We start from the raw sequence: 16,585 nt of genomic DNA, 5'->3' as shown, positions 1-16,585 counted from the left end.
CAAAATTTAAAATGCTTTGTAACAGTTACCTTTATTATGAACAAAAAAATACCTACAGAATTTGCTAAGTAAAAACAATAACTTTTTATTAAAAAAAAAGTAGAAAAGTGTAATAACTTAAGGCCAAAATGCGTCAGAAAGTCACTATACCTCTGGTTTCAGATCTCTGTGGACTACTCCTACATCGTGCATATGGCTCACTGCTGAAACAAGTCTGCGCATAATATGACTGGCTTCTGTCTCACTGAAATGCTGCTTCTTCTGAATACGTTCAAGCAATTCTCCTCCCTTCAGCAATTCCATTACTAGAAAAGTGTGAAGCTAGAACAATAAAGAAAAACTTGGGATGTTAGAAATTCACACATTAGCACACATCAACTGCAATTCAAATGTCTTGATATTAAACAAATAGCAGACTTCTCAGAAGGCTTTATGAGGAATGGAAAGTGGAGTTAGCATTCTCAAAAGGCACGTGATCATCACTAGCATTTCCTTCCCCCGAATGACAGTAACAAATGTAATATTTGCAAGCCAAGGATAAAAAGCTCTGGGAAGAGGTCAAGAAATTATTAAAAAAAAAAAAAACTTCATGAACAGAAGGTGCACAGTATTTATGTATTAAAGAACAGAAAGATAGCTCTGTATACAGAAAGCAGCAAGACTACTAATACATAATTTGATTAGACTGATACTAGAGAAAGAAAAAAAATGGAACTTTGTCAGACATAAACTGCAGAAATGTTATAACTAAAAAATTCTGATCAGTTCTGGACTTCAGAATATTGTGCACCTGAGTAATCAGGATGATAAAATCTGGAAATTACCATGAGCAAATAAAAATACAATGGTTTGCTGGTTGAGAGTAGCCTATTTATTCTCAGAACAACCTGAACTTTTTTTTTTAAATGTGTTATCAAATATAGCTGTTTTACCCAAATACACGTGAAAAAAGTTCCTTATCCTACACACGTGTACTTGCGCTATACTAAATAAATGCCAAAAAAAGGCTTCCTTATCATTAAAGGTTATACTGCAGATTTCCAAATAGCTTCACAAATATTTTAAGATTCATGGCACCTTCAGGAAAAGTGAGTAGGTATCTCAGTTTTATAGACATGGAAACAGTTCCATGAATATATTGTAGGATGACTAACTATGTAGACCAATGACAGAACCAGAAACAGAATCCATGACTCAATCTTTCAAATACATTTTGATGTGCAAAAGTAAATGATGGTTCCCTTGAATGCAGAACTGTTGCTTCATCTTTGGAATTAGATAAAAGCGCTAGGAAAAAAGATGCCTACACAATAACATTATGCTTAACTCCTAAAAGTACTTGGGAAATCACAAGGCAATATGTTTGGCAAATAGTGATTACAGTTTCTTCACAATACCTGGTCATGATAAATTTCATGTAACTTCACTACATTGGGGTGTCCCTCGCAGAGTTTCAGAGCTGTTATTTCTCTCTGGGTGTTGGCTTCCATTCTGGAAAAATTGAGCAAACATTTTGTACCAATTTTACTGAGCAAATTGCACATTCAAAGTGTTACACCTATTTAATTGTTTGCAATCCAGATTTTTGAACATTACAACTGCTTGAACGCAATTAAAACCATATTCAACGTAAGCAGAGCAAAATTCTCCACATAACCCTGCAAGTTAGGACATAAGAAAAACCACACCCAAATCAGACAATGTTTTTGATGCAACTGTAACTTACTACAGCAAAAGCTGAAATGGTATTACAAAATAGTTTCTATCTAAAACAAACCTTTCCCTTAGTCCAGGGCAATTTGACTTCACCTCTGTTCCTACAAATGTGTTAGCTCAGCTATATCCTAAAGATTCAAATTATTGGCCCAACACTTTCCATTCTTACAGAAGACTAATGCTGCCACAGTTCTAGGGAAACTATGAGCTCCTACTAGGAAAAAAGCAGTATCATCATCTATATAGGAACTGTGTTATACATATGAAACCCTAAATATGTGGATTGAAAAATCCAAAATGGAACAGATAAGAGACTTGCTCCAAAGCAAAAATCAATTCACAATTTTTTTTAGGTACTTAAATATCTATAGTCGTGTCCCCCCCCCCCCATCACCCCTAGAATAATGTGGTGAACTTCATAAAAGCTACATGAATGGTGACTGAGGAGAATAATTTGTTTTTCTCTAATAAATATGTTGATTTAGTGTGGACCAAGAATGCATGAAAATTTTTGCCAAAACTCTTTCCTACTAACTAAAAAAGGCTAATCTTGTACTGCTTAGGAGAATGGTCTTATGAATAACACAGACAGAATCTCTCTCACCACATGTTCTGCATTTCTGGTTTCATAAAAATTGTTTTTCTAATTCAGACCAGAACTGTGATGAGAATTTTGTACGAGAAAAAGCTGGGTTTTTGTGGACTTCATATAATCCAGGAGTGAACTAAGCTGTTCCTCTGTTGATTTTGTTGTTTAAAATTAAAATGATTTCAGCTCCTTAAGAAAATCGAAAACTGTCTCAGATAATCTTTTCCTCCTAGAGAAAATACTATGAGAGGGTGGACTGGGAAACAGAGAAAAAAAGGCTCGATATCATGAACATAAACCTTTGAAATTTGTGCCTAGATTTTTCTGAATATCTCTTCTCTATAAATAGTTACCACCTCAGATTTGTAGACAGACAATATTATGAAAAATCAACAGGAGCTCTGAAACAGTAACTCAAGCAAGTGTACAGGAATCCATTGTTTCATGGGGCTTCAGAAAAACAGGAAAAAAAAAATCAAATTGTTGTATGGCGGCAGATCCAGCAGTACTAAAAGCAAAAACACAGAGGAACTCTTGATCTTAGCTTTCATCCCAAGTACCATGAGAAGGTTTGCCCATGTGTAGGATCCAATTTTTTGGTATCTTTAATGGGTAGGATTAAAAGACTGTCTGACTGAGGCAAAAAAGTTAGTAAAAACTCAGCATGCTTTTCCTATTAGCAAGAATTACTACTGTGGTCCTCAGAGCAGTATTATTCACTGTTTAACAGCTTCTCATTCTGTGCTGGTTTGTGCCAACTTACTCAGTGTGTAGGTTTATTGCTACCTCTAAATACTACATAAACATGCTCTGAGTGACTCACAGCCTTTAGTCTTGAAAAAGTCTTTTTACGCAGACCACTTCTTACCTTCATTTAGCCTGGTCCACCAAGATGAAGGAGAAAGAGCAAAAAAGCCTGTAATATCACTTAGGGACGTCATTCCTAAAAGCTCACATCTATGACAGAAGTCAATACTAGTTTGCTAACTCTTATCTAGAAACAATAAATCCATTATTTAAGATGGATTTCTCCTTAAGATGAGATGGGAATACTGATCTGCAGTTCTGCCTGCACCACAGAAAAAAAAAAATCTGAATGTAGACACAAGGCAGATGCTTGAATTAAAATACCTAATGTAGGTGTCTACTGCATACTGATTGTCTAAGGTCCCAGTGTAACGAGTGAAATTCTGATTAATGAAGTTGACAGGGTGAATAAAATACATACCTATAATAGGATTCAGTTACCTAAGCATAGGAGAGCCTGGAAGACACCAGCCATGAAGACATCTACATAAAGGTTTAGTAGCAGTCACCAGACTGATGCAAATTGGAGGACTCATAGGACACCAACGGATGCTAAAATGGCACTAGATTGATGCCTGTGTTTAAGGAACTGAATCCCACTGCTAGTGCCTGGTCATTTGAGTCTCTCTGTAGGTTCCACTAATACTTTTGACTATGTCACCATAAATCACAGAAGACCTTAGAATGCTTGCTCACACGCCCTTATCCCATTCAAAAGGCATGTGAACAAACACTTAAGTCTGGTGGACAGTTACTTCTAGGCTCTAGAAAAACAGAGGTACAGCCAAATGTCTTGGAGGAAGAGATCTCTGTGAACTCTCATTCTGATGGTAGAACATTTACGCTTTTCCCTTCCCTTTTCTGCCAGCACTGTACAACATGCTAGGGACATATTTAATAATGAATATTGAGCAAAATGAAGCTAAAAACCCATCCAATCCTCAAAGAACCCTTTGTCTTTATTTTTCTCTGGGCAGAAACTGCCAGAAGAATCTATTCTGGAAAAGTACCAGATGGTCCCCCTGAGCAAAGTGAGACAGCTGCCTCTCCATTGTGGTGTTCTCTTCAGAACATCCAGGAAACAGATGTAATGTAAAACTCGATGGTCTAATTACATTTTACACACACACGCGTTCGCATGTGCATGCATACACACACACACACACAAATTAATTAGATCCAAGGGAAACCAAACTATAGATACTTCTTAAAAACCATGGCCTAGAAAATCAGTTGGACTGCCTAGAAAAGGGAACTAGCATAAACCTACAGTTTACTTAGGTCTAAAGACAAGAGGAACTTACACCTTTCTCTGGTTTGAAGCAAACCTGGGGAAAACACAGGTAGAGTACAACTATGAACCAGAAAAGCCCTCTTCTTCTCATGTCCTCCCCAGCAAAAAATAACATTTTATTTCAAAAGGCTCTTTAAAAAAGAATTTTTAAAGGTTACTACTATATGTTTCTCTAGATTCTTCAGAATTGATATTTTAAGGTTATTTTTCCACCTTCAAAAATATAGCGAGCATTATTCTAATCCATAGGTGACAGTAAGCAAAGAAAATATTTTTATGGTCTTATAGAATATTTATACCTTTTGCTAATTATTTTTACTGCATACTCTTGGCTAGTTTTCTTGTGTAAGCACTTTCGACAAATGGAAAAACTTCCTTCTCCCAATGGTTTCTCTTTCAGATCCAGTTCATAATGTTGAAAAAATGGAGAGTCCTGTTAGGAAACTGTCTGTATTTAGTTCTGCAGAATACTTTTAGTATACACAGTCAAAGACAAAGAGTAAAGTTTTGTGAGAATTTTTCATCTACATTTAAAATTGTAAAAGAGCTCTCTTTTTGATAAAATATAAGCTTAACTTCTATTTAATAAAATGCATAAAGTTTATTTTAACAATCAAAAACTATATCTTACTTTAAAAAAACAGTCACTAAACAAAGTATTAGTACTACAATAGCTTAAGGTACAAAATATTCAGACAAACAGGATCAAAGATGGTCGTACATACATTTATTCACAAAACTACGTGCTTGTTTGAAGACATCACAATAGTGTCTGTTCTTATAAGGATTCACACAACTATATGTACTTTTGGGCAAATACATCATAGAAGGAATTCTGACACAATTAAAGTACTTTCAAAAATATCTACAATGGTTAGATGAATAAGAACTATCAGGAGTCAAATTACTACTATTATTATATTTCAGTCTTCTGGAAAACTAGACAACTATCTCATTTTTCAGACTAAACTTCAACCACTTCTTAATAGTACCACATGCAAATTATATGCTTGGATCATCTGAGGAGCCATTACAGAGAACAGATAAATGCATAATGACTGTTTTGTAATCTGTGGCATAGCTTGTGATTGCTGCTTTGAAAGTTATATGCAGTTCCAAGTTAACCAAATTAATTTAGCTCTTGATATTATTATTACCTTCATCATAGCACTTCTGGCAATAGTTGTGGTTCCAGGTCTTTCATCCCCAACATAAAACTGAACAGGATCTACTGTAGCTGCATTGCGTTTAAACAAAATAGAAGGTGCAACGAAAGAATATCCCTATTAAATCAGAGACATCAGAAAAGGACAGAATTTGAAATTGTTGCACACAAATGATAATACTGCGTATAAAACATTAGAGGCTTCCAAAGACTTTTAAAAGAAATCATAATGTTCGTAACATAATACAGAAACTGTAATTGGCTAATTGGGGGGTAGCTATTACTGTGTTCAATGTGAACAGATGTCTTTCTGGAAGTGGTTGTATGATTCTCCGCAGTTGTAGACAAAATAGTAACAATACAAAAACTCAAGGAAATAATGCTAAAGATCTGGCTCGGTTTCAATTCTTTTGCAGTAGTGATAAAGGCTCATAATTCATACCAGCTGGCTTCCCAGAACACCTATAAGTTAAGATGTGAAACAGTTTTTATGCTGTGATATAAGCAACAAACCATCTTAAACAGTAAAACAAAATAAGCTCACGTTAGCAATTTGCCCAGTTTAGGCACAACAAGAACAGCTGTGACTTCCACTGCAGAATGAGTCAGATAGTATTATGACATGCATAAAGGCTTCCTATAGTCAGTACAAATCTTAAAACTTCCAAAATATGATGCTGTATTCTGCTGTTTTCCTGTACACCAAGCATTAAGTTGCTTAAAAAAAATGACAGTAAAATATAATGAAGCACAAGGTAGGGGCGGAGAGAAAACACTGAACTGCTGTGCACTTCTGCAGTTTGGGTTCCAAGTTTAAGGCTGCACTTGAGCAGTTCACTCATTTGACATCCAGACTCTGCAGAGCAAGTAAGGATCGTTCTTTAGCAGCATGAAGGAGGTGGTGAGGAAAGCTCTGTTTCTGATCTGCATTTAATAGTCTAGTAATTAAAGCACTTATAAAGGAAGTGAAAGACCTACTTTCAATTCTGCAGTTAGTTCCCAGTTCCCAGAGTACCTCAACTAGAGAATAATATCAACATAGGCAAACTGCATGCTGTTGCTGAGGCTGGTAGCCCAGGTTGATGGAGGAAAGGTGACAAGACTCGTAAGGTAAGGAGAATCAATAAAGGACAGACTGACTTTAGTCCAGCTGGCAGGACATTCAGCTGGGAATGGAGAGACACGAAATTTTATGTTTGCACTACAACTGTTTCCAGCTTTCTAATTTTGCAGTCACTGAACAAAAAGACCTGAGAACTGAGACTGGAAATTACATAGATAATTCCCAATAATTTAGAAGGTGGGAAAAACATTCAGCTATATACTCAGAATTGTTTAATACCTGTTTTGCTTTTTTTTTTTTTTTTTTTTTTTTTTAAAATTAGTATGAATTCTTAAAATACCTGAAATATTCTTTCCGAAGTCTGAGGGGTTGCTGCAGGAGAATACGTTGGATCCATTTCCGTAAACTCTTCTGCAAAGTTACTGACATCTAATTCATCTCTGATTACTGGTTTAAATGGAGCTGATACTTTTTTGGCAGCTAAATCATCCCAGTTTATATTCTAAACCAAAAACAAGAAAATAAGGTTGAATCAAATAGATAGCATGTTCAAACATATTAAATTTCTCCAAAATTAACCACCTTATTTGCAATTATTTCTGCAAAATACAAGGATAAATGCAACACTTTATGAGTCTCATGGATGTGAATATCTTTCTCCAAGAGTAAGTACTTCAGAGGATCGTTCTTTTTGTATTTTAATAAAGCAGTCTATAGATATCCTAAGATACATCAATAATAAAAATAATGAACACAAATATTATTATTTTAATATAAATGGTGGTGATCTCAGACTGTGCTTCACTATAAACTTGGTAAGAAAGCTCAGGGAAACATTCTTACAGCAGTGATTCAAGAAAATCTGGAGCATGAGAGGAGGAGTTTGTTTGTTTGTTTTTAAACTCTTTTTCTTCCTGATGGAAGATATTGATTGGTGGGAGGAATTAAAAATTACGGTAACAAAGCAAGCTATTTTGACAGAAATCTTTGCTGTGGAAATCCAAACCCCCCTGAGGTGGAGATTCCAATACTGTAATTCTCATAAAGAAATCCATTCAGCCAAAGAACGTAATTGACATACACCAGAGGGAGATAAATACTCAAACCATCCCAGCTGAAAGTAGGAATTGGTAAAACAAGAACATTACAGATCAGGAAAAAAACAAAACAAAACAACTCAACCCTGAAAATCTCTCCCATAAAAAAGACAGAAATAACACTAAACACATTGCAAATGTAAGACTCTATGCCTAAAAGCTCATCTTTTTTTCCCCCCCATCAGTCTAATTCCACTGAAGGTAGAAGATTATACTTTTCCCTATGAATCTATTTTTTCCTCTGCCAACAACAAAGTACCTGTGATATTAACACTATAGTGTATATCACAAATGAGTCTTACCTAAGACGTCAGAGACTAAGTTTCAACATTCATCAACATATTTGGGCAATTTTTTCTTGCCAAAACTTTGGTAAGAAAAGGCAAGATCAAATTTATGTTTATTTCTCATAAAAAGACTACAAAGAAATGTAGCCTTTACTACATTTAGTAAACAATGGAGATGAGACAAATAACTGATGTGACTACCCTTATATTTCTTCCTTTATTTCTGAGGAAACACCACTTATATTCTTGTAAGCCATACTGCATGTACACCGTATATTCAACTTTCATTCCTGATACCTATCCCTATTTACTAATCTTAGCTTCCGAAAGCCCTGCGATAATAATGCCTCTGGATTTGATTCTTACTTAAATAATTGGCTAAAGAGAAAGCATTGATATGGTGGTCATTAGTAGATGGCCCCACTACTATAAATGAATGGAACTGAAATGTAGTCAAGAATAGGAAGTGCTATGTGAGGGAAATACGTATCTTCCAAAATAAACACTGAATAAAGGAAGCTAACTCTATGGATATTTGTCAGACCCTCTATAAAAGGAATGAAATACAGAAGACATGAGAAGAAATTCAGAAGTTAAAAAGCCAACATACTGCACAAGCAAAATGTTATGATAATTACATTGAATATATTTATTTGAAAGGTCTAATTTATAATACCAACTTTAAATACTCCAAAACTGACAGTACAGTTGATTAGGCAAACAAAAACACAGAAGAGTTTATCACCAATGGTGAAATTAATCAATGTTCAAATTCACTAGTAATATTAGCACTATCTTTCTTTTAAAAACACAATACACAACATATAAATGAAGAGTTCTTCCATTAAACCTTCTGGTTTAACTAGCACAGCTTTTGGCTGCTTCACATAGGTGTTAGAAACAAATACAGAAGAAATTAAAAAGCTACTATGCCCTTGCTGTAGCATGCACAAAAAACATACACACAAGTACATGGATTTTCTTATTAACTTCAATGAAATTCTTTAAGCAATTAATACATCTGTAAGCTACTCTGTTACCAAAATAATGGAATTTCTTTAGACATGGATTTCAAAAAAAATTAACACAGAGTAAGCGGTATTTGGGGAAATTTATTTTTTCTTTACCTGGAAAAAGGGATGCTGTTTGATTTCATCAGCATCAGTTGGACCACAACCTAATCTCTTCTTGGGGTCTTTCATCAAAAGACGCTGAATTATATCCTTAGACAGTGCACTCATTTCTTGTGGATAAGGTGGCTCACTTTTTAATATTCTCCTATAAAACAAACAAAATAACATTTATTTGGTAATTACTTAATGTGTTAAACATTAAATCTAAGAGTTACCATACTATCGGCAGTGCTTAACATTCCATTATCTATGGTACCTGGAGATAGAAGGATGGCAAATGTGGACCAACTATTATTATTATTTTTATTTTTTTTAAGGAATATCTGAGGAAAAACAGACATGTAAACAGCACACCTGTGGAAGATAAATTAGGCAGTACAGAAGGTCAAATTCACTGGCACAATGCCGAGCACCAACAGAAAGATGTCAGCATGGCTTTTGTAAAGGAAAGTTCCTTCACACAGATTCCTTAAGAGTTCTTACGAGGAGTTAAACAAGAAGTAGGCAAGAGTGATTTGATCAATTATATCAATCACCATTTGGATTTACAGAAAGCTTTTAGTAAAGTAACTCAGTTTTTTCAGGAAATTAAGGTGCTAAGAACAGCCCTAGCATAGATTGGTTCAAAGGCATAAAACAGAGGATCCGAGTAAATGGTCAGTTCTTGCAACAGAAAGAATTACAAGTATTATTTTAGTGGTGTTGTGCTGGGACCTGTGCCGTTGAACAGGCTCCTAGTTGATCTGGGAAGGACGGTGAGCAATGAGTAGCGTAAGTAGAAATTATCTCTTAAGTTCCTGAAGAGCAGGGACAGATGATGAAGAAATACAGGAAGTTCCCATGAAGCAAGACAATCAAAATGACAACTAATTTTTGGTTTACGTAAGGAACTTAATCCATGAGACAAAAATCCATGTAGCTTCCTACATACATTAGTGTTACTATCCAAACGAATACATATAGCTACGACACTTCCATAAAAACATCAACCTGATGCTTGACAGCAGTCAAAACCACAATTCCAATGTTACAAATTATTAGAAAATTAAGAGAACAAATAGAAAACACACTTATGGCATGTAAGGTTTGTCCGTACTTGGTATACTGCGTGCAGTACCTGTGGCCTCCTCTTGCAAGGATGCACTATGACTGGAAAAGTTTTAGAGATAAGTAACGAAATTAATCAAAGATACAGAATGTGTTTCATATGAAGAACTACAAAGGAGGCTAGGACACAGTAGGCAGCAATTTGCCATGCTGTACAAGCAGGTTGCATGTAAGCTGCATTTCATAGAAACACAGAATATCGGAAGTTGGAAGGGACCTCCAAGAATTATGGAGTCCAACTGCTGGCTCCACACAGGACTACCTAAAAATTAAGCAGTATGTCTGACAGCGCTGTCCAAACACTTCTGGAAGTCAATCAGGCTTGGTGCTGTGACCACTTCCCTGGGGAGCCTGTCCCAGTGCCCGAATACATGCTAGTGACATTCCTTCAGAAACATTTTTGAAGTTGACTGGTACTGTAAAATAGCAGTGATGCTCTGAACCAGTTCATAGGATTACACTACAAAAGTAGTGAAGAACAATACCGATTTCTTCAGAAGTTCTAGGAACTACTTAGAGTTACAGAATTTAAATATGTGAAGCTGTATACACCGTAAGTAGTACAGAAAGCAAGCTACCAGAAAAGAAAGACCATATGGGATCAACACATAAGAAAGCAGACATTGGTGAAGACTAATCACATAGATTAATTAAGTAAAGGGAGACAAATTAGTCTGGCTTTAGTGAAGTGCTGTGCTGAAAGGTAAGTCATTGGAGGGTGTAGCAGTAGCCCATAAAGTGTTCAGACAAGGAAGCCCAGGATATCAAGGTCCTTGCTAGGATGTCTGAGCTTCTGAAAGGGAGATACGGCCTTTGGCATCAACCTTAATTTTCTTTTCTGAATCACTTCCATCCTCTTTTTCACTTTATACTTAAGCAGTCCACTAACAGTAGGCAAAGGAAGCAGAAGGAATTAAATATTCCAAGTGGCTACTGTGGTCAAAGCTGCTGGAGGACTACTATGCTGTACCTTCTGCTCCTCCTAGACCAGTACGTTCCCTCTAAATTGGGATGAGGTGAGATTAACCCTGCTGATGGGAGCACTCTGGCTGTACTGAAAAGCTTCCAGGCGCTTGAAGATGATTACTACTTGGTCATCTTATCCTTCTCTATGGCAAACTGCTGAACAAAGAGCTAACCCTACTGGTATTGTTTTCCAGGAATATTGATTAGTCTCTCCCATCAGTACTGTAGGCCAAGAACATACATGATAATGAGAAGGAGATGCTAATGAATGATAAGAAGGAGGAGGAGGTGTTTTATCTTCAGTGGAAGATACAGTAGGGGAATGACACCTTAAAGAGAAGAAGCACTTAGAAGTTTATCAGTATCTTCAGAGCCATTCCCTCAGTATCCTTCAGAGCCTTACCTGTTAGTAAAGGCTGCTGAGCCTGACAAATCATCTCAGGAACTGCCTGATTTTGGTATGAAAAAATTCAGATTTGCCACTACTGGTCTCTCCTATCTCCCAGATTAAAATCTACATAGACCGAGCACAGGTTTCTTACCTGCTCTTCACTAAAGCAACAGAGATGGGATACATGTTTGCTGGCTGAAGAAAACTTCCTACCACAGGAGGCTGGGTATTTAAAACCAACCACAAATGCAAAAGCCATGTGGCAAAGACTTATACTAAGATGTCAGTGTGAAGAGAATTTGAAGAGGATTCTGACCTCCTTTGTTCTAGCATTATAGTCTTAAGGACTTAAGCAGGAATGCCATTGCAGTGCTCAATAAAGGCATCATGAAGACAGTGTCATAGGGATTTTTCCAACAAGGAGAGCAGATTAGTTCTACTGGTGGAGGGGAGAGGCAAAAATATGCCATTAGCCAGAAGCTGAAAGATACTTTCTAGATCTTTCATTTTAGTTATCTCTGTAAACAGCTTAACTAATCATAATTCTGATCCATTGCATAGTTGAGAAAATCAAATTTATGTCAGAGTATGAAAACATCTATTGGCAATTGGCCAATAGGTCAGATTTCCAAATTGGTCCTATTTTATCTACTTATCTTCTAGCATTACATTGACCAATCTATAAACTATGTTATAAAAACAACTATTCAATATATCTACTGAGCGATACTTTGAAAAGTATAGCATAAGCTATTGACAGCTCACTGAAGATGAGATGCTTGAACAAAAGTCAATTTGTTATTTGAAATCATAACTATGTAACTTGTTTAAAACCTTAATAGTGAAAAGAAAAAAAAACTACTTACAAAGAAAGAAGAAAAAATTTAGGAACTGGTAGGCATTATATGTCAATCTAATATTTTATAGACGAAGGAAAAAATATTTTGGTCAACAAAAATATGTCATTATGAGATAGAAACTCCCTTTCACCCTCCTCTGTGATTAGGCTGAAAACAGATGCCTGAAACTGATTGTGGAAGTGATGATAATAAAATATCAAAAGCACAAAACATGAAGCTTATGGTTTTATTTCCAACAGGTGAAGGACACAATTACATCATGGTAAACTGAAAGAATCAACCTAGTTAACCATGAGCCCCACTAGGTTTATGCTAGAACGGTTACCATAGTTTATCACCAGTGCCCTGGTAACTGTGTATCATAAGCTTCACCAAAAAGATACCAGTCCTAATACTCAGGGAATAAGAGAAAGCAACCTCAAGCTGTAAACCTATTAAAGGGTAGAGGGACAAGCTTCCAAAGCAGAATTTTCACCTGCAGGTTTGAAAACAACTCTACTGAACGCCTTGTCATCTCAGAACTACCAATGTCAGATTCTTTTGTACCACCTTTGAGCAGATGGAACGGTGCACCCCAGTTCTTGCAAGCATTAGCCAAGTCAGAAACTTTGATGGAATAGTTACAACTTTCTTGAAACTACCTGCTTTACTGACAGGCTGAATTGATCTGTAGGCAGAGTCACTGATGGGATGTGATTCACGCTACATTTTGCATCAAATGGTTTCCTTTTTGTGGAAGAGATCTCCTTACATATTGCTTGCTACCTGTTCGAAAAGTATCACTGCAGTATCTCCTATCATTTCTTGGACTCTGGACTCCCAACTAAGGGTAGACATGCTGCGCACTGCAGGTAGCTATAAGTTCTACTTGTTTTTAAGCACTTTCAAGGACAAAATTCCAGAAGATACCACACAAATCAGAAGTTCAATTTAATAACTGCTCTGTCCTTGAAAAGATCTGGTAATGACTGGAGTCTTTACAGGTAGAGAATAAAGAATGGCATCCTAGTATATACCTGCAATGCATTTTCCAGTTTAAGGAAGAAATAGTTTCTTGCAAAACTGCAGACAAAATATCCTTATATCAACTACCAGATAGTCAAATTTTAGCCATCCTCTATGAAGCATAAATAAATTCTAACAAACTATGTCAAATAAAGAACATAGGCCCCAATTAGCGTTATTATGCTAAAACAGTGTCACATGCTTCTACAGATTTTATAGATGTACACAAGTGGAAAAAGACAGATATCTATCTATTCATAACTCCAAAGCTGATAAGATTTTCTAAACTGTTGCACAGAAGCAAAATAATGCTCCAAAAACTTCATAGTCATTTTAAGTACCTGTACATATTACAAGACCCTCAAAAATCAGAATTCTGAAATGGATCTGTCTTTCAAGCCAGAATTACAAATCACTCATAGTTAAAGTGAAAACAAACACAGCACCTGCCTATACTTTTGAAGGATGGTGCCCTTTCACAGCTCTGTGGCAATGCAAGTCCAGAATTCTCCAAAATGAAAGGAAGATTTGAGGAGAAGGGAGAAGTAAGGGGAGAAGGGATAGTTGAAATGGACATACACTTGAATAGTTCTGTGGAGAAAAAAAAAATCTAACAAGATTAGTAACCCATAACACCAAGAATGTGAACAAAAAGAACCTTCAGAGACAGAGGCTTTTAATATAAGGGAAAATGAAGTATGCACTTCAGTAGCACTCACCATGACAGAGAAGTCCACAGTGCTGTCCAAAAGGTATGACAAAAGAAGTGAACACAATCTCTCATCAGATAGAGTAAAAAAGGTATAAACCATACAGCAACTATTTCTGACAGAACAACTAAACTGTTCATAGAAGACATATTTCACATCAAAACTTTGGTTTAAAATCTAACAGCCTTTGTGACGCACACAGAAATAAACTTTCTATACAAAAATGTCAGATTATTTCCCACCCTACGTAAAAATAAGATAAGGACCTGGATTCATCCAGAACAAGATTGTTTCCTTAAACCTACAAAAACCAAACACTATAGAATTTATGCTTTCCGGGCTGGTGTCTAAGAGAAAGCTGAATTCTCTAAGCCTGCTGTTAGGGAATATAATTTGTGTTTAGAGTAACTCTGTTATCAAGAAAGAAGCTTGTACAAATTTGCCAGTGCTAGTGATTTCAACACCATTGGCAACTACAGATATCTGATGACATTATCTGCAATTCAGGGTTGTATTTTTTTTTTATTTATTTTTTTTTATCAGTTTAGAGAGGAAATTAAACTAGAAAGATCCAAGATAGTCATGGAGAGAAGTTGTACAGTATATACAAATGTAGAGTACATAGAAACATAGTATGAACACCAACTAGAATAAAAACATACCAAAGGACAACATCAATACCTGGAAAAAAAGGCAGTCAACTTGTCACAAGAAAATTTCAGTCAGAAATTAGAGTAATAGCCATCAGAGAGTGGATGCTGGCAGCCTTGCAGTTTCTCATCTTTGAATTTAACCATAAATTATGAGAAAAAAAAAAAAAGAGCAAAAAATTAAAAAAAAAAAAAAAATCAAGAGCAGAGAAGAACCTACCAGAAGACAATCAAATCCCGAAGAACATGCATCTAAAAAGTTTATATGTAAAACGCAAGAATGGTATAGGTTACTTGATTTCCATGTTTCATACTAATTTCTTATAAATATGCAAGTATGTCTAGAAAGGATCACGTTCTTTGTTTCATGTCATATACTAACAAAAGAAACATTCCCATTAACAAAAAAAAAAAAAAAAAAAAAAAAAAGTGGGAGTAGGGTAAATCCTGGTAATTTAAACTTATACAATGGAGGGGTCTAGCAAGAAAGACAAAAATCTCTCCAGCTAAATACGTCTCAGTATTTAATTTAGTATTCAGTATCAAGATGTCGAATGTGATAATTCTGTTTACGTATAATTTCATGTTTCATTTGACTTCCCTTTCAACAGTAAACATGCAATAGGGTTGGGCAGCAGCAAAGCTGTGGTTCCACTGTAGCTTAAACAAAACAGGTCTTTCGTAAAGGTCAGTTCTATTTTATTAACCTCTGCAGATTACTGAAGTAACCTGTCTGCTTTCAGATGTCAATCTGTTACACAGAACCAGGTAATGCATGACATATTACCCTGGTAGCTCTTTCTTCCTAAACTCCATATCAAAATTCTCATGAAATATATATTATAGCGAAGCATCAATTTGTGAGCAAGCACATGTAACGTACTGTTTTGAACCTTACCTAGAAATCTCTGCTTGAGAATTCTTCTCTCCATCAACTGTAAATGGTGACGCTCCAGTTAACAGTTCATACATAAGAACACCAACACTCCACCAATCAACAGCCTGTAGAAAAACAATAATTATGTAAGTTATGATACAGCAATGTAAAATTGTTAATACAAGGAGGAACAAAACAATGCAGCCAGTAAAGAGCTAGCAAAAGGAACAGCCCACCTATTCACAACTGAGGTAAACATGGACAAAACGAAGCTTGAAAGATTGCAGTAATGATTGAAGGTATTTCCTATATTAAATCAGTTACTTTGAAAGCTCTCCACTCAGCTTCTTCAATTAATTTCTCAAGCTGAAGTCTTTCCACTGGCTACTAAAGTTTCACTTGACTTTTTCCCCAGAATTAATTTTGAGTTTTAACATTGGAATATGAAAAGAATTCTGAAACCTACTTGAAATAATGGAGCTTATACATACTTGAAATAACTAAAGCTTGCTATGAAGTATTGGAACCTGAGCTTTCAGGAGCTTGAGAATGAAACTAAGGAACTTTTAAAAAGTACACTTTAGGTCTACAGCTCACAGTTAATCAGGACACCTGAAATGCTATGGAACTTCATCTTATATTTCATGGCAACACATTATCTTTGGCTTCCCATATATTAATCATAGAATCACAGAATCATAGAATGGCCTGGGTTGAAAAGAACCTTAAAGATCATCTAGTTTCAACCCCCCCTGCTTTGTGCTGGGTTTCCAACCACTAGATCAGGCTGCCCAGAGCCACATCCAGCCTGGGCTTGAATGCCTCCAGGGATGGAGCATCCACAACCTCTCTGGGCAACCCGTTCCAG

General features: G+C 35.9%; 1 protein-coding gene across 2 annotated transcripts in view; it reads right to left on the bottom strand.

Moving 5' to 3' along the window:
* Window positions 1-16,585, bottom strand: part of RPS6KA5 (ribosomal protein S6 kinase A5) — a 92,555-nt gene that overhangs the window by 17,364 nt on the left and 58,606 nt on the right. For both annotated transcript variants that reach the window (XR_014317551.1, XM_082760883.1), the window contains 7 exons: window positions 15,739-15,842; window positions 9,146-9,296; window positions 6,975-7,136; window positions 5,564-5,689; window positions 4,706-4,839; window positions 1,398-1,491; window positions 151-321 (listed from right to left, as the gene is read on the bottom strand). Coding sequence is in view for 1 of the 2 variants with exons in the window: in XM_082760883.1 (XP_082617009.1) it covers window positions 151-321; window positions 1,398-1,491; window positions 4,706-4,839; window positions 5,564-5,689; window positions 6,975-7,136; window positions 9,146-9,296; window positions 15,739-15,842 (942 nt within the window). In the remaining variant the exon portion in view is untranslated. The remainder of the gene's footprint in view (window positions 1-150; window positions 322-1,397; window positions 1,492-4,705; window positions 4,840-5,563; window positions 5,690-6,974; window positions 7,137-9,145; window positions 9,297-15,738; window positions 15,843-16,585) is intronic.

Source organism: Aythya marila, assembly GCF_965140915.1.
Source record: "Aythya marila genome assembly, chromosome: 5".
Lineage (NCBI taxonomy): Eukaryota > Metazoa > Chordata > Aves > Anseriformes > Anatidae > Aythya > Aythya marila.
This window is presented reverse-complemented; position numbering and strand designations above follow the sequence as displayed.